The sequence below is a fragment of the Daucus carota genome, chromosome 2, assembly GCF_001625215.2.
Source record: "Daucus carota subsp. sativus chromosome 2, DH1 v3.0, whole genome shotgun sequence".
Lineage (NCBI taxonomy): Eukaryota > Viridiplantae > Streptophyta > Magnoliopsida > Apiales > Apiaceae > Daucus > Daucus carota.
Window position 1 is genome coordinate 51,104,806 of NC_030382.2, and position 17,669 is coordinate 51,122,474.

Genomic DNA, 17,669 nt, shown 5'->3' on the forward strand with positions numbered 1-17,669 from the left:
AATGTTTTAGTAAAAACTTAGAATAATAGGAAAGCAAATTTCATTGAAACTAAAAAAAGAGTACATTACATGCATAAAATCGAAAGTACATAAAATGCATAAAATAAAATTACAATACCGGGAAATGACTAGAAAACAGTACGATAAATATAAATTTTGATTTTGTCGAACATATTATTTCTGTTTGCTCCGAGATAATCAAAATATTGTCCGTAACTATTCATATCATTTTGAGATCCTTGAGCTTCATCTTCATTTCCTTGATTTTGAGATATTTTGATCGATGTTAAAAAATAATTAAATAAATTAATTAAATATGATACAAGTAGTTAATAATGAATAAAAATTAAATTTAAGATTATATGGTTTATATAAAATTTATGTAATATAATATACAAAAAATAATTTGGATCAGAACTTGGATCACGCTGTTGGAGTTTGGTCAGAAATTTGGATCAGAATTTGGATCAGTTCGTGATCCAAATTTAGATTTTTGGATCACAACTGCTGGAGATGGCCTCGGTACTTATCATCGACGTATATATACAGCTAGACCAGCCGTCTACTTATACCGGCCGTAATAGACCAGCCGTTCGATAAGGCTGTCAGCACTTGCTTATTTATTTTTCAGTTTCTTGAATTTATAATGTGAACTTTTCTTTCAAGTTGAGATATACTCATATTTGTATATGAATTAAATCATAATGAAGTAGAATCCTTCTGAATTTATATCACCAGAAAAAATTATTTTGAAAGAGTTAATATTTTGAAAATCTAACATATAAATTTGATAATAGTTTCTAAATTGATGAATTCTTTTATAAGTACTAGCTTATAGCCCGTGCAAGGCACGGGAGCTTTTTAATTATTTATAAATTTTTTAAATATATTTTAAATGGTGTGAAGAAATTTAATTTATAAATAATAAATTAAAATTTTCAATAAAATAAAATTCAAAATTATAATTTGTTTGTAAGTTAGAACTGTGGTAAATACATCATCACAGTCATTAATGACTTCAAATAAACTATTGTAATGAAGCCATTCCTTTTCTCGTATGCACCCTGCCAAAATATTAAATTCTTTCTATCAAATTTTAATATATTTTGAGTGGAATACGTTATTGCCAACTCTTATTAGATTATATTTATAAATGTATTTTATATTAGAATTATTATAGTGTGATTTAAATAGATGGTTTAGCTGGTTAAAGAGAGGACATGTATCATCTTGGTCACAGGTTGGACTCCCAAAGGGTGGATTAGAGCATAGCGCTATTGCGTGAGCTCGTGGGTTTACCCAGTGCGCACCCGAATAATAGCGGCTGCGGGTTCCTAGGTTAAAAATAAAAATAAAAAAATATAATGTGATTTAAATATTTTTCAAAAAATTTATATGGTTCTAAATTAAAATTGATAAACATAATTTGTTTTTGAATTAAGAAAAAGAATCATAAACATGCAATAAGAAGGTAGAATCTATTTTGGATTAAGAAAAGGTTTTTGTATTTGCTAATCACATAAATCCAGCTTATTAATTTTAAAATATATTATAAAAAAATTGTGACGGTGAGATTTATATGATTCTACGAATAAAACTGGTAGGAAATATTTATTTGGGATTAAAAAAATCATATACACGTGAAAGACAGAATTTGTTTTAGATTCAGAAAAGGAATTATAAACATGCAAGGTGATATCAGTTGCCTTGTAGAGCAGAAGTTAATTTTCCAATCTAACGGTGGTTATTTGTTCAATATAAGATCCAACGGATGATAAGCTTTTGGACCAGAGGACCATGCGACCAAATTATCTCCCTTACGCTTATTATATATAAGTATATAATAACAAAAAAGAAATTAAAAAAAATGTCTAAAGATGAATTATATGAAAATATATTTTGAAAATATTATTTGCATGTGATTACAATTTTTAATTTAAGTGAAGAAATAGATGTTAGTCTATCTTTATCTTTGTTCATTTTCCTATTGTAGTTCAGACAAATCGTTATCTACTCATTAACTATAACTCCTTAAATAAAGGCTGGAATATAAAGTATCATTGCACTTGAACAAAAGGAGTGAACTGTTTTCAAGTTTATAAACTTTTTTTTTTGTCAGGAGTTTATAAACTTTTAAACATATCGGAGTTGCCAATTTTCAGTGGAAAACAGAACATTACTCTTTAGTCCTTCAATTCAAGGATCTTAGTTATTCTCTTCTAGCTCTATAATCTCCATCCCTTCATACTTCAGATTTTAAACTAGCTACAAAAATGTATGTATATATCATCATAGTGAAACTAATGGCATTATTTAAATTACTTCTACCAAATAAATTACTTAAGAGAAAAACATTTGAATGCCGACAGATTAAATCCAAAACCAAGAATAGTCGAAAATGAAAGTTGAACGCATCCTGAATACCTTGAGAGAACCTCTGGCAAATGAACCACGAGTCCACGAGTAAGGAGTAAAATTTATATTTGGGTTTGCAAGTTACAACAATTGGCATCAAACTGAACAGCTAACAATTCCCAGTTAGTACCCTTACGCCTAAACAATATTCCTCCTCCTAACCAGTACCATGGATGTGTTTAGGGTGCTGGAACAAGAGTCACATATATGTTTTAAAACTTCATCCTCTTAGATGGACCTTGGTCTAGGATGGGATCTACTGGAGGAAGTTGTGCTTGTGCTTCAGATGCATTTTCTCCCTCCGCACTCTTGGGAGGATTATATCCTTCAGGGAAAGGTGGTGGTGGTGGAGCTGGTGGCAGCTGCACAGGCAGGAAACAACAGATCAAGATTTATAGCTACGTTGTCTATAATTAAAAATAATAAGATGTTATCTATTTAAAATACTAAAATGAGATGTGATTCATGAATCTGACACCTCTTCCAGTTAAACATCTCTGTAATTATATAAACTCCTGCTTATAAAAATGTGGAAAAATGAAGATAAACTTTAGAAATGCTTTTATTTTTATTAATTCTGCGCGAATTGGTTTTATCATGTATTTACTATAGGAGACAGGAAATTAGACCATTTGAAGTCCAATTTCAATATCAGGGGTTTATCCATTGAAATGTGGTTGTCTACACTATTCTATAAGCCTGTTTTGAGTCCGTAACGAGAAGCCTTGAGTAAAGACCTTCCACACGGGACTCCCCAGATCACTATGGCTGACTTTCGCACTTAATCACCCTAGTTATATTAGGTAGACGGGATATGTTTAATGTTTCTCATGGATTTGAATTCTTCATAGGCTACTATACTAATTATTAGCCTGTACGCTATACTCAAAAAAAATAAAAAAAGACAGAAAAGAACGAAAGAATAAAAGAAAGAAATCACAGGAACATGTGAAGTGATTTATGACAGATATTTAATTAAAATTCCCTAAAGGTCATTGCGAATAATTGTGTGCCATGAACTAGCACATGCAAAAAGAGATGACTAGATCTTTGTGGAAAGACTTGAAGGACGTTAAACCTAGATTCCTTTAACTTAATCTAATTTGTATAGTTTATATCATAGTAGTGGTTTGTAATTCATTTAACTCAAAACTTCATCTAATTTGAGTTAGGTCAACAGTAGGGCTTGGTTTCTAACCACTTACAAATAGCAAAAATAGTCTGATTCGAATATTTTTATGCCACATAAGATTATTGAATCGTAAAAGGAGAATGCGAGGACCAAATCAATTGACTATTAATGCAAGGGCATATATACTGGAATACAAGAAAATTGTCCAATCAGACATTACCTTACGCTGCAAGGATGCAAGAATATGATCTATTCGCTTGACTTCTTTCAAATCGATAGTTTCTTTAGGAGCCTTTGCTAAAAGAGTAGCACTCTCATTCTCAGTATCAACTAAACAAAAAAAAAAAAAATGTTATGACAAGGCAGTTAACATATACATATTACATTGTCTGTGAAAGGATAAAGATTATGAGCATATGGACAAGGATGCAAGTACTGTTAAACATCAATGATTAAAACTGAGAAATTTTTATAGAAAGCTTTCGCCCGTCATAATTAAAAATCATATAAGTATTTATCAACACTCGACAAAGAGTACAGAATATATGCCAAGATGCAGATATATGTATAAAGATTGAAATTACCTGGTTAATTACAGAGTATTTTAGTAGAGCAACAGTGAAGGTTAACATGATGCTCAACTTAATAATCATCTTAATTGCAAAAATGAGGTTATGCCTAACCATGTTGTGTAGTACAAGTTCTAATCATATACAACTATGGCAGAGTGCAATATTCGCACTCGGACAAGGTAAAGAAACACAATACAAAGACTAAACAGAAGATATGCAGTTGGTCGTTACTCTCTGATCCCTAAGCACTTGCAGATATTACATTACAAGCATGTATTGAAGTAATTATACCGTTCCTAGTGCCCTTTTTTGTTTTTCTATAAAAAAAATCATACAGAAGATATGTGAACAGGAAATGAAATAAGTTAGGATACCATATCCAATCTTCTCCAGCTTTGATGCTGCAGTTGTGAAAGCCTTTGATATATGATATAAAGCACGTCCCTGACATAAAGGCAAATAGCAATTTTACTATCATTCAATTGTCTGATATCCAGTCACTAATATTAATATAACAACTATAAAGCAACCCATATTTAAAATTATTGACGACGTACGATGAAAGATGTAGTATAGGCTTCACTAGTAAGAGGACTAACTTAATGGATAATGTTGTGTGATAGCTAAACACCAAGTAAATGTAAGTACTGCATTTAGTATCTGCAAAGAAACTTATCCAAACACTCTGCGGTGCAAAAACTAAACTACTCCCTCCGTCCCACTCATTTTAACCAAAATCAAAAACCCATCTTTTATTCTCTTAAATTAAATAAGCTCATAGTTACCAAAAAAAATGTATTGTTTTTGAAATACATTTAATAATTAGTACTTAATTTATTATATTAACTAAATGTGGACAATAGTTTTGTGACAAGCAGAATAGCTAATGAGGGCAAAATAAGTGGGGCGGAGAGAGAGAGTCTTATTCTACTACAAACTCCCTTATTTTACAAACTAAAAACCCGGCTGGGATATCAGTAAATTCTACAGCGAATATCACTAAATTCTACATCTCCCCCTCGACCTCAGCTACCACCACCTCTACCGACGCACGCCATCTCAACCTCCACCTTTGTCATACCTCCACCATCTCAAATCCACCTCTGCCATACCCCCACCTCCACCATCTCAACCCACACCTCCAGCCCATCTCCGCCATCTCAACCCCCGCCTTCTCTGCCGCCCCACCACCTCCATGCCCCCGCCCTTCCAAATCCACTATCTCCACCATCGTCATCACCACCAGGATCGATAACAAGCACAGATTTGGAGATTTTCACTAATTTCTGTAGATTTTCACCAATTTTTGCAACACAAATAACTAAATTCTAAAGTGAATATCACTAAATTTTATTAGTTTTTAGTTTTTATTTAAGGGTTGGTTTGTAGTTGATCACTAGCCTATATGTGTGAGCGCGCGCGCGCGTGGAAAAGCAAATAAGGCACCTGATTTGGAATTGAAAAGAAATTTTATCTATAAACATATACTCCCTCCGTCCCACCCAAATGTTAACAATCAAGTTGAGCACAAAGATTAAAAAAGGAGAAAAAGTAAGTAAAGTGGTGGGACCGATTGATGATTAATGTATAAAGTAAGTATAATGGAGAAAAGTAGTGGAAGTAGTTAATTTTTATATTATAAAATTCTACTATATTTAGTAAGTTTTGAAATATAAAGAATTAAAAGGGGCATGCCAAAAAGTAAAGTGTAAGGAACTGGTTGGACAGAACATAGGGAGTACTACATATTTTATAATAGTTATTTTCACGATGCTCAGTGGCGTCCAATCACCACTTATAAATAAATAAATATGGGATTATGGGACTGCCACCGAAATCGTTCTTCTCCAATAGTCCAATCAAAATATCGCACTTCTCTATTTATTCGAGCAACCAGCCCTGCTTTTGTTTTTGTTAAGTTTGACCATCTTAGACCTGTAAGTGGCCCCTTTTTCTTACAATATAATGCCATTAAATCCTTACTAAAATAAATTGAGGTGTGAAGGACCGCTTAGTGCCAAGTGAGGTTTCTTACTAAATCAGCATAAGTACGGGTAGTTTCAAATGCATATCGAGAATCAATACTTACTACTCGAGATGCGAAGACATTGCAAAGTTGCGGCGCTTGATATATTGAACCATCTAGTACATAATATGTCAGCATCGGCGTCACCTTATCAGGGCTGTCCCTTTTCTGCTTGCGGATGACAAAGAGGTGAGGTTCTGTTACTTCACTCAGTGCGTATTCAATTCCTGTCATTTTCCTATGGAACAAATTTGTTAACCATCATGTGAGCCGTGATATATTAAATATTTTCTTTACACAGCTACCGCAAATTTCAGTAACAATTACACAATCAAATGAGTTATTACTAAATCAACAATGATTTCTAAATTAATCATACATTATTATCATACAAAATAATTCAAGTCCACAACTGACCTCAATAAATTTCTAAACAATCCCACCCGCGTCTACAAGAGTCCCCCAAACATATAATAGTGTGAATATATACATGGATTTAATTATAAATAGATAAGTATAGCATTTCGTAGGCCAGTTCCCTACCTTGTTGCGTTGGTGAATCTAGAGCTGAAAACCTGAAGCCTAGTGCTAACAATGTCTGTGATCAGTAAAATTTTCAAAAGAAAACCTTAGCTTTGATAATCAACATATACTGCAGATGACCGTACACATATCACCAAGCAAATTGTGAACATTGATCCTTACAACAGGATCCCCATAAAAGAATATTGTTGATTATCCACATTCACTACTCCAAACTTCAGTTACAGAACTCACATCGATCTAAAGATTATGTATCAGCTTATACTATACATTCCTTAAAGCCTCTTTACAACACCTAACTAACTCATTAATCATTTGACAGCAGTTGCTAGAACTAGCAACAGCACTAATAAGCTTGACCAACAAAATCATATGAAGCTAACTCCAGCACAACTATACAAGTATAAATATAACTATAGTAACATACAGACAGGGGAGGGAGAGAGATTGAGAGAGAGAGAGCACTGACGAGAGATGGGAGTGATCAAGAGGATGAATGGACCGCATACGAATAGTTTCATTATTGCAAGTCCAATCGTAAAATGGAGAGAGAGCGAAGTAATCGAACACCAAATTTCGGTCCAGGGGGTATGTGTTTAGCCATAATTGATCCCTGAAGCAAATTCCGGTCATGTCTGTTCCCGGAGGGGCCGGAGTAGCTCGTGCGTTTCCGTCGAAATTAGGGTTCCCAGCGGCCGCGTTCGGCGGTAACAGTGGCGTCGACGCCATTGTTGCAACGCCGGAGTTTCTAAAATTACGGGGAAGAGATTAATAAATTAGGGTTTTGTTTTAGTCCCGGGACAATTTGAGCTTTTCAAAAGATTGGGGGAGAACGGAAATCAGGTGCGGGAAAAAATAATACTCCTGAATTATAATTTTAATAACCCGATCCTGATCTTAATATTACAATATGAAATTTTTGGATTTCATATTCGCCTGCACCCAGAAACCAATAATATATAAAATAAGATTTAAAAATAATTGTTTTATAAGACTTTTCTAAATATAAATTTAAGATTAATATTAAAAAAATTAATGAAATGAATTGTTTGACAAAGTCAAGTTTTGAAGAATTGAAATTACAATACATTTTTATATAAATATTTTAAAAAGTAATATAATTGGATTTTGAAAAGAGTGTGGAATAGCATGACATAACAATATACGATTATAATAAATAATAAATAATAATCATTAATTCATATCAAAACCGCGAAGAAGCTAACAATTTTAAATATGTATAAATTATTACTATCCTAACACAGTAACTATGAATAATGTAATTTAACAGGCATATATGATATTTACACGATAACATATGTTAGTTTTTTTTTGAATAAATAACATATTTTAGTTTCAAGAAACACATGTTAGTTAATTATCTTTCTTACATATATAGTCTTACTTTAATATAAATAATTAAAATATAAATAAGAATTAAAATTTTTAAATTGAATATGAAGGATTTTGGGACCAGAAACGGATCTAGACAATTGTTGTATGTCATAATTTTTTTTGAATGGACAATTTTATAATAATGAATTAAAGTTTGATTAAATCATATTAATTGTTTAATTATATTTTCTCTTATAAATTCAACTTTTATAATATCTCTTATATTGTAAACCAGTAGTATAATAATAAAACATTTTCATCATCTCCGTGTAAATATTTTTCTGATATTAATATATGATAATGTGTTTTTGATTAATTTTAGATAATAATTATCATATTTCATATTTATTCATGTGTAAAAAAAATTCATTATATATTATTTATTTTGTATAAGTTTGATGTTGACACAGATAATATTAGAGTAAGAAAAAAGTTAAGTGATTCGTGTTTGTGATTAGAGTAAGAAGACTTATGTGATGATCTGTATCTGTTTTCGAATATCATTGATATTGAAATTTTTAATAAAATAAAATATTAATCTCTGACATCTACTACCACAACCAAACCTGCACAAGTGCTCAGCAACAAAAAGATCGCTGATTCCATTTCATTTCTGATCCATCAATCCAATTACTCTAATATCATGTTGCATTTATGAAATGAAATCTTTCAGAACTCAAGACAATGCGAACTTCTTCATATCACAGAACAACAAGAAGGAGAGAGAAGACTGGAAAATACTTTTTTTCCTAACCGACTAATACGCACTAGAAATGAATCTATTTATAGCCTATAGCTAGCTCTGAGCTTCTAACAGAAATAATAGAAAATAACAGTCTTGCTGCCTATATGTCACTCTAGAAATTCTCTGGAATAGCCTCACTGCTATCTTCAACAGTAAAAATTCGTGGCTTGAGGAGTATACTTGCATGAATACTTGCTGGTCAAAAGCAAAAGATAAAAAGGAAGAATAAATGAAGCCGTATGAAGGTATATGGAGCACATGTGCTAAGGAATATTCATAGGCTTAATTTTCAAAATTTAGGAGATTTTCGAGGGGCACGCTCATAATTTGGATTGAATCAAGAAATCAGGACCACTGACTTCAATAGCTGCTACTAGAGAATATATGTCTCCACTTGCCTCGGTTAGCTCCCAACTCATAAATTAATCACACTTCTCAGATGATGTTGGCTTTTCTACCAATTCATGAAAAAAGTTTCTGGTTTTATAGACGTATTTTATTTTTATCTCTAAAGTTTAATCTTACTTGACAATCTAATGATAAAACTATTATTACCCCCAGCCAAATTCGATTCTCTCTCGTTTTGTCAGGTATCTGAGGAATGAGGATGCATACTCCTTCTGATGGTCGAATATACAAATTTTACTCAAAAATTGCATACAAAAGAGTGAAGTAATGATCTTTCTGGTATACCAAAACCAAGATTGTTACCTTCTTTTTCTTGATTAGTGATATCATTGCTATCTGCATGCATGCTTCTTGTTCTCAATATCGAAAGAACAAAAAAGAAAGTACTTTTAAATTCTGCGGGCACAAAGATATATACAGTGGGGCTCAAAATGAATCCATGATCACCATATAAAATAAGTCAATCGTATATGCAAAAAGGCCAAAATGTACTACAGTAGTAAACAATACATAATGATGAAGATATGATAAAGATACTTTATGTAATCACAAAGCAACAACTAATCTGACTTTCGAGTTGATTTCTGAATAAGATTTATGTTTGGGGAAAAAGAAACTTTTTAAAAGTAATTATTCACTTATGGCCCAGTGGATTTGGTTAAGGTTTTGGGAAGGAGAAATTATGGATGTTTTGCATGGGAAATGAGTGGTTGAATGGGAGTAGAGAATGCTGAGGAAAAGGGTAGAATTGAGCAGTGGTAATAGGACAATTCAGAAAATCAAATTTGTGGCCAAGTGATTCCAGTGTTTTAACTTGTGACCTGAGGAATTTTAAATAGTTTGCAGCCTCATCTAGCATTGAAGCTGTGTCCATCTTGTTTCCACCAGGAACCAGCCTTTGCAGAACTCTGATTTTCTCGCTTATTCTTTCCCTTCTTTGCCTCGCTGCAACTGTCTGTGGATCGCTCGATATCTTTACATTCTTTCTCTTTGGTTTCTCAGAAGCCTCTGGTTCTCCTATGTTCACTGGCCTAAAGACCGCGGCTCTGTAAATCATCTCCTTCATCTGTGCAATCGCTTCCAAGTCTGGCTCCTCATCGATATTTGATGAATCAACTGGCTGTTGAAAGTTGATGTGGGAGGAATTCTGGTGTTTCTCCAATCTTGGTTTCTTTAGTTTTGGTTGACTTTTGGATATCAGCCCAGAAAACTGATTAGTACTTTTTGTCGAACATTGAGAAATGGCATCATTTGTTTCACTGATAAGGCTGCTAGTGCTGCAGTATTTGGCTGTGATTTTTTCAGAGTCTGCAGATGGCATGGAACTGAGGTTCCATAACTTACTGCAATCGGAGAAAAGCATGGAAGGAATGTCATCATCTTCGACTGATGTATCCGTGTTGCTAGTGGTTGTGGTTTTCAAGCAATCAAGGGACTCAAAAGATGAAGTGTTTGTCGAAGCTGTCGCCTTGACATCAACATATTGCGGCCGATCAAACACTGGAAGACCTATATCAGCCATTAGGCCACTAAAAGGGTCCATGATCTGAGGTCCATTTGCTGAAGAAAAATATTCTGCATTTCTGGATGCTACTCCATAAGAACAAGACTTGGCCAGCAGTTTCTCAGCAGCTAATCTCAAGGCTTCTTGGCTCCGCATATAGTCAAAGCTTGCTACCTGTTGAACCACTTGCTCTGATTTCTGCTTCGAACTTGAACAGGTAAATTCATGTGATGACTCAACATTTGAACCACTAATGATATTAGCAAAGCTTTGGCCCATATGATCATTCAGCTGATTACTCCATGGAGATGCTACATCTGCTTCAGCTGGTGATGTGCATTCCCAACTCAAATTGTCCATGGAGTTCTAGTTTGTTTTCCTATGAAGAATAGATCACAACATAATTATGCACAATAAACGAGAAAAACAAATGTCACGAGCAGTGAAATAATGCTTACCAGATAACAAATCCAGTCAAACAATGGCTGCTAAAGGAGTGATTGATGGAAATATTGAACAGAACAGAAGAGTTGGATTATTGAGCTCTGGCTTCCGTCAAGTGGGATGCAATCCACTAGCTAGCAGCTTTAACAACCACAATATTGAGCTCAAATCATAGAAGGCAGCTGTGATCACTGATCATCATGAAACAGAAGCATTGATAACGTCAGTTCAGCAACTGAAAGTTGAGCTGTCTTTCATGTCATAATATCATATAATACCAACATCCCCAACAGTTGATAATTAAACCAGAACATGGAATCATAATCCTAGTATTTACTACTTACAGTGAGATAAGTACAGCATGCATAATGCACTTGTGTGTGTGTGTGTGAAGACTTTTAAAAGCTGGCATTATGGACTAACCTTGATATGTTGTTTGCTGAGACTTGAAGGATTTTTGATACACTTGACAAGAGTGAACAGATTTGGAGGCAAGATCTAAATTATTATATCGAATGTATTGGGAAAGAGATGAATTTATAGGCATTCACTAGTATTTATGCCCATGTACCTTAACATTGATGTGGGCATGTGCAGTACACGTATGTATATGTAACAAAAATAGTTACTATAACGCGGTTATGAACTGTTTGAAAAGGAATATATGCAGGCAATACTAGTGCAAAATGGTTTCTCGAGTTCACTTGGATGGAATGAAATGGAGGTATTCTAAATTGGGGGTAATTGAAGAAAACATTTATATATTTTCTTTCCAAATTTAGACTAACTCATATTTAGAATGGCCGGGGGTCACAGGACGAACCCGAGTCTCTCGCAAACCTTAACTCATATCATGTTAAGTGACCGATTCCCCCAAAATCTTAAGGTGTTTAGAGGAGGGCTTACCATGATCATATAATATTTTAATACCCTTAGCATCTCCAATAGTCTCTTAACCCACTCTTAAATATAATATAAATTATAAGCTCTTAGTGATTTAAAGTGGGTTCAACTCCAACAATACTCCTTATGTTCACTCCTTACTTTGTTTAATAATATAAAAAGTAAGTCATGTGCATAAAAGTACAAAAGAAAGTGGAAGGAGAGAGAGTGTATGCTTACAAGTTTATTATAAAATATTAGTTAAGAGTTACTAGTAGCTCTTAAAAGTGAGGAGAGAGATGAAAAATTTAGTAGATTTAAGAGCAACTAAGAGCCTATTGGAGCAAGCAAAAGTATCATCCTCCTCAAATTTCAATCTAAGAGTCAATATAAAAAGGCTATTGGAGATGCTCTTATATTTAGTGGGTGTTTGGGAGTGAAGCTTCTGGGCTTAAAAGCCGAGAAGCTCACTTCCTCTTTTTTGTTGGCCGTTTGGCAAAAGAAATGAGGAGCACTTAACAAAAGAAAAAAGTCCCAGAAAAGAAGCTGCAAAACCCGACTTTTCTTAAGACTCAACTTCTTCTGCTTCTTTTGTTGGTGTTTCCTCCGGTCCGCTTGGCCTGCTTGCTTTATTTTTTTATTTATGTATAGCTGCCTACTTCATGATACATTCAAATAATAGGTGATCAAATGTAAAGAATTTTTTTTAAAATTTTTATCTTCGATTATATGAAAATATATTAATAATATATAATATAAATATTAATATTATATAATATAAATTTTATGGGAGACAAAGCAAATTAAAAACCAATTTTTTATATAATATAAAAATCAATCTAATATAATATTTTCATCAACTTTTCTTAATTTATATCGTAAATATCAAATAATTATATTACAAAACTACGAAACTATACCAACTTATAAGTTAAGTTATCCAAACACTTAAAAACTTATAAGTCGCGGTATCCAAACACTTATGTTAGCTTATAAGTCCAAACCAACTTCTCACTTCTAATCCACTTCTTCAATTTAAGCAATAAGTCACTTCTTTTAAGCCCAGCCAAACGCCCCCTTAATCTATTCGTGCAATGTGCAAAACGGGGAGCATGAGAAACATTGCAGATGCATATACAGATAATAATATCACTGCAAACAGTAATGTTTTATTTAATTATATAACCCTATTCATATTAAATTACCATTCGGGTGAAAAAAGCTGTGAAATTTATGCACAACCTGATAACTTTCAGAAAGCTGCAGTAGCTAGTTTCAAGTGACTAAACTCTAAAGTGAGCTCAAATTTAACGTAATATCAAAGGTCCAGATCTGTCTGTGTAATATGCAGATAGGTGGGTGACCATTTAAATATATGTAAATTATCACAAGGAAAACATCAAACTCCCAAGGGTATGTATCAGAGAATGGAGTTATGTCATTCGATATGGAGCAGCAAATAAAGATGGTGGCCAGCCGACTATGAACAACTCACCAAGAGGTCCCCGCATATCTATTCTGGTTCCCACACGTGAAATGAAGGTTCCAGTTGACAAGTGGCACAACTTGTATGGAACAAGAAGTCGCGAGATAACGATTTCCCACATGGGGGGAATTCTCAACTGCAGTTTCAGAGATCAAACGATTGCCTGAAACTGATAAAGGGGACCTCCTGCTGTGTCTTCTTCCTTCTGTTCCAAATTCATCTACACTAATCTCACCCCTTTGCGTTCTTGTGTCGAGACGATCAATTTCAGCATTGACTAGCCAAAAATTAAAGGATGATGCAAACGATAAATATTGAACATCTGGCATATTAATTTGGTATCATTCTAAATCCTGCATCATTTATCATCTAGTCAACTGCGAGGATTCTGTACCAGAGGGAAACCTTGATGGAACATATATAATAAGAAACTTCAAGCAACATTCAGAATTCAGATAACGAGAGGCATTTAAAAAAATGTGGGAAGGGCATGCCATGCCAGCACAGAAATGATGGCAGGCAATAAGTTACAAGCTTCAACAGGGATGGAAAGGTCCTGGCTTTCAGATGCATGAACAGTAGCACAGAGTTGTGTCGTATTCCATGTTATTAATTGGCCACGACACTAGAGGGTGAAAAAAACAGTTGGGATGCATGAACTTCTGACCATCTCTTCCAAAACGACTCGTCGTTTTCCCAAGCAAATTCTAGAACTAAAACTAGATGTGGTAATGACATTCTAATTTCTATCTCTTTGGCAACAATCCTATAATTTCAAAAATATGGCTCAACATGGTCTTGACAATGACTATTAAGGGTCCAATACACAAGCACCTTCAATTTGCAGTAGTTTTAGATCAATAACATTTAACTACTAAACAGAATTAGTTGATACCTACTTGTCCACTAGCATAATCAGTACTCACACACCTACTTGTGGGAAAAACAAATTGTCTGTCCTACATCCTAAGCAAAGTGGTTATATGTAGGGAAACTGCAATGGATGTTGCTGTAGGAACAAACAGCATTTAAGTTTTTTTACATATTGTTTAACCAACATTTTTTATAAATAGTTATGTTGGCAAAATGGGGGCTTCAACTTTGACAGCTATTGGAGAAGCAAGAACGCTTGAGCCCTACAAGCAGAACTGTTAGAACGTATTTATTCTTCCTCTTAAGATGGCTTCGGCTTTCCTTTCCTGACCTCTTTTCCAGGTCCTATAACGAAAACCTGTGTAGAAAAATGGTGCATGAACCCTAATCACTTAGAAATTTGGGCAAATTTTAGATATTTGTTTTTTAACCTTTTACCACACATGTAATTTTTGAATATTTCTTTTTATGAATAAAAATAGTGATGTAATATTAATATTTACAAAAAAAAATTAAAATAATAATCTTAACTATAAAATCAAATCACTTTAATATACGTGTCAAAAAAATTAAAAATTAATTGTTTAAATATGAATAGAGTATTTTCCATAATTTTAACCAGCCACATTAAAAATGTTTTACCTTGGACACTTTGTTGTATATATAAAAGAAATTACTTTAATTTGACCGTTGTGTTTCACTGCAATAAATCTAAAATCTTTTTATTATTATTATTATATTTTCGATCTAAGTTTTTGAGTTTCATAGAACTGGTTTCAACTTGGAATGCATGGAACAGCCTCCGAATATTAAATAATAAATTCAACGGGCCTAAATATCAGTGATCCATGAGAACTAAAACAAACATGACCCAGTTTAGAACTACTCGACCCAGCCCGTTACTCATTCACAAGAAATAAACTCATAAACTCATAAAAGACGCAAAAGCCCTAATTATCCTCGGTGGTTGTAGCTGAAGCAAATCTAACGAGAACGAAGAAGGAAGCGCAGCGCAGCCATGGGTAAGATCTCCTCTAATAATTCATATACTCAACACCGCTCACTTGTATCTATATTCAATCTCCAATCTTCAATTTCTATAAGTATAAAAATCAAAACCCTAACGAGTGTGTGTGTGTAACAGGAAAGGTACACGGATCGCTGGCACGTGCAGGGAAGGTGAGAGGGCAAACACCGAAAGTAGCTAAGCAAGACAAGAAGAAGAAACCACGAGGTCGCGCTCACAAGCGTATGCAGTACAATCGCCGTTTCGTCACCGCCGGTAACTATTTTCTCGCGGACTTGTTTTTTTGTTGCGTTTGAAAGTTTGTTGTTGTATTTTACATTATTGATTTTGATCAAGGCAGTTGTTAGGATTGAGTGAGAATATGTGTGTTGTGTTGATAAGCCGTATGTCGAGATCTGGAGAATGCGTTTTGCTGTTACGATTGTACTAGACAGTCTAGAGTTAGAGGTTATGATTCCGTTTGCAAAGGTCATAAACAAATAGGGAAAATTAAAATAATACTGCAATTGTATTATATAGTCACCAATAAAATACAGATTCCCAATTATTGGGTGTGGTGTTTGTGGCTCAATCAATGATGTGTGGTATATTAAGCCAAGACTTCCACGTATAGTGCTAAGAAGGCCTTTACCTACAAAAGTTTAGGTTGATTAAGATTATTAAAACAGAACATGTATATACTTAGAGCAAGTCCAACAGCTTCCCTGAATGAACTCATAAGCTTAAGTATAGGGAATGTGACATTAAATGTTGCTCGAACAGTGTCCTAGTGATTCCCTATATCACTAGGACATCCTCAAAATCACTAGTTATTTCCTATTTTTAGGTAACCACGATCCATCCCCTATTTCATTTTTCGGAATAAAAAATTCATTCTCATCCATTTTTACACTCTTGGTCCCCACTATTTTTATACTACTTATATTTTTTTGTCCCCACAATTTCCCCTTTCTAAGTTAAAATATATTATAATAAGGATGAGGAACGAATATAGGAATTGTTGTTGGAGTTGACATACAAATTAGTGATCCTAAATCACTAGGATCCTTTATTTTATAATATATAGGAATGCATTAGGACACTGTTGGACTTGCCCTTACTCCGCTTAATTTTCAGTATAAAAATACTTATGTTCGCATAAAGTTAAAGTAGAGTGAATTCTCATTTGCGAAATTGTCAAAAACCTTTTCTTAACAAGTAATGTAGAATATTTTGTGTGCCACTGGTAGGGTAGTACAATGTATATATCCAAGTGATGGAAACATATTGGGTTTGTTGGGAACCTCCCCCCTGCTTAAATCTTCCTTTTGTCAATATATATCTTCACAGGGTAGCTGTATTCATTCATTTCACAGGAGCGCCAGATGATTTCTGAATTAATATGTTTTCAGAATTAATATCTGTGTACAAAGTATGAAATAGTTTGTAGAGATATACAGTTGAGCTTGAACATAATAGGTATTTTGCAAGCCATGCAGTTTTTCAACGTCTTATTGTATATATGTGTTCTAGGAATGTGGTGATATTGTGTACAAGTTATTCAGCTGTAGGCATTTTTTGTAGTATGATCTTTTGAAACTGTCTTGTTTTACATTCTCAGCTATAGGCATTTTTTGTAGTATGATCTTTTGAAACTGTCTTGTTTTGCAAATTGTTATGGTTGCATTATTTAATTGATAAACTGAGCGCTGCTTTACAATATTGCAATGTACTGTCATGTATGATATGAATTGTACTCGAACTGTTGGAAAATCCTGTATCTTGTGTTAGTCGGTAAATACAAGAAAATACAATATATCCTTTTGATGTTGCATTTTTTTTGATATTACATTATCACCTACTCTAGGTTCTAATGCATGCAATAATTTTCTGTTTTGCAGTAGTTGGTTTTGGAAAGAAGAGAGGCCCCAATTCATCAGAGAAGTAAGCTCTGTAATGCCAGATATTATTGTGCAACCTTTTTAGTAGCTTAGTAAATGCACTTGAGACATTTGTTCGAGTCAAGGCAGGATGTATTTGCATTTTGGTGTATTATGAGCATTATATATGGCTCATTGAAGAATTTCTTCTATTGGATTATCTAAGATCTTGCTTACAGAGTAGCAAAATATAAGCTAGCAGTACTTATTGGTTTTATGACTTGAAGAATAGTGATTATGTTTTATTACTGCAAAAACAAATTCATGGCATTTAAAGTGCTGTGAAGATTTTGTAAGA

General features: G+C 33.7%; 3 protein-coding genes across 4 annotated transcripts; 1 reads left to right on the plus strand and 2 right to left on the minus strand.

Annotated features, from left to right (window-relative positions):
- Nucleotides 1–1,734: 1,734 nt before the first annotated feature.
- Nucleotides 1,735–17,588, plus strand: LOC108209471 (small ribosomal subunit protein eS30z/eS30y/eS30x). Of its 2 annotated transcripts, XM_064088038.1 has the most exons (4): nucleotides 1,735–1,740; nucleotides 15,423–15,447; nucleotides 15,570–15,707; nucleotides 17,333–17,588. In XM_064088038.1, exons 2-4 carry the CDS (start codon nucleotides 15,444–15,446, stop codon nucleotides 17,377–17,379), a joined length of 189 nt encoding a protein of 62 aa, XP_063944108.1. In that variant the 5' UTR covers nucleotides 1,735–1,740; nucleotides 15,423–15,443; the 3' UTR covers nucleotides 17,380–17,588. The 2 variants fall into 2 exon arrangements, with proteins under 2 accessions (XP_063944108.1, XP_017235880.1); XM_017380391.2 differs by lacking the exon at nucleotides 1,735–1,740 and having other exon boundaries at nucleotides 15,298–15,447.
- On the minus strand, nucleotides 2,390–7,558 carry LOC108210028 (mediator of RNA polymerase II transcription subunit 6). Its single transcript, XM_017381267.2, has 5 exons — nucleotides 7,158–7,558; nucleotides 6,209–6,383; nucleotides 4,494–4,563; nucleotides 3,768–3,877; nucleotides 2,390–2,777 (listed from the first exon to the last, which is right to left on the minus strand). Exons 1-5 carry the CDS (start codon nucleotides 7,415–7,417, stop codon nucleotides 2,628–2,630), a joined length of 765 nt encoding a protein of 254 aa, XP_017236756.1. The 5' UTR covers nucleotides 7,418–7,558; the 3' UTR covers nucleotides 2,390–2,627.
- LOC108206865 (transcription factor bHLH87) lies at nucleotides 9,688–12,633 on the minus strand. The gene is made up of 3 exons (XM_017377290.2): nucleotides 11,608–12,633; nucleotides 11,199–11,375; nucleotides 9,688–11,119 (listed from the first exon to the last, which is right to left on the minus strand). Exon 3 carries the CDS (start codon nucleotides 11,098–11,100, stop codon nucleotides 9,895–9,897), a length of 1,206 nt encoding a protein of 401 aa, XP_017232779.1. The 5' UTR covers nucleotides 11,101–11,119; nucleotides 11,199–11,375; nucleotides 11,608–12,633; the 3' UTR covers nucleotides 9,688–9,894.
- Nucleotides 17,589–17,669: the final 81 nt, after the last annotated feature.

What these genes read in the sequence shown, in the direction of transcription:
- LOC108206865 (XM_017377290.2), bottom strand. Translation starts at nt 11,100, where the DNA reads ATGGACAATTTGAGTTGGGAATGCACATCACCAGCTGAAGCAGATGTA.
- LOC108210028 (XM_017381267.2), bottom strand. Translation starts at nt 7,417, where the DNA reads ATGGCGTCGACGCCACTGTTACCGCCGAACGCGGCCGCTGGGAACCCT. An exon ending in GCTGGAGAAGATTGGATATG is followed by an intron (nt 3,878 to 4,493) that starts GTATCCTAACTT and finishes TTTTTTGTTTAG; the next exon opens with TTGATACTGAGAATGAGAGT. An exon ending in TTGCATCCTTGCAGCGTAAG is followed by an intron (nt 2,778 to 3,767) that starts GTAATGTCTGAT and finishes CTGCCTGTGCAG; the next exon opens with CTGCCACCAGCTCCACCACC.
- LOC108209471 (XM_064088038.1), top strand. An exon ending in TCGCCGTTTCGTCACCGCCG is followed by an intron (nt 15,708 to 17,332) that starts GTAACTATTTTC and finishes TCTGTTTTGCAG; the next exon opens with TAGTTGGTTTTGGAAAGAAG.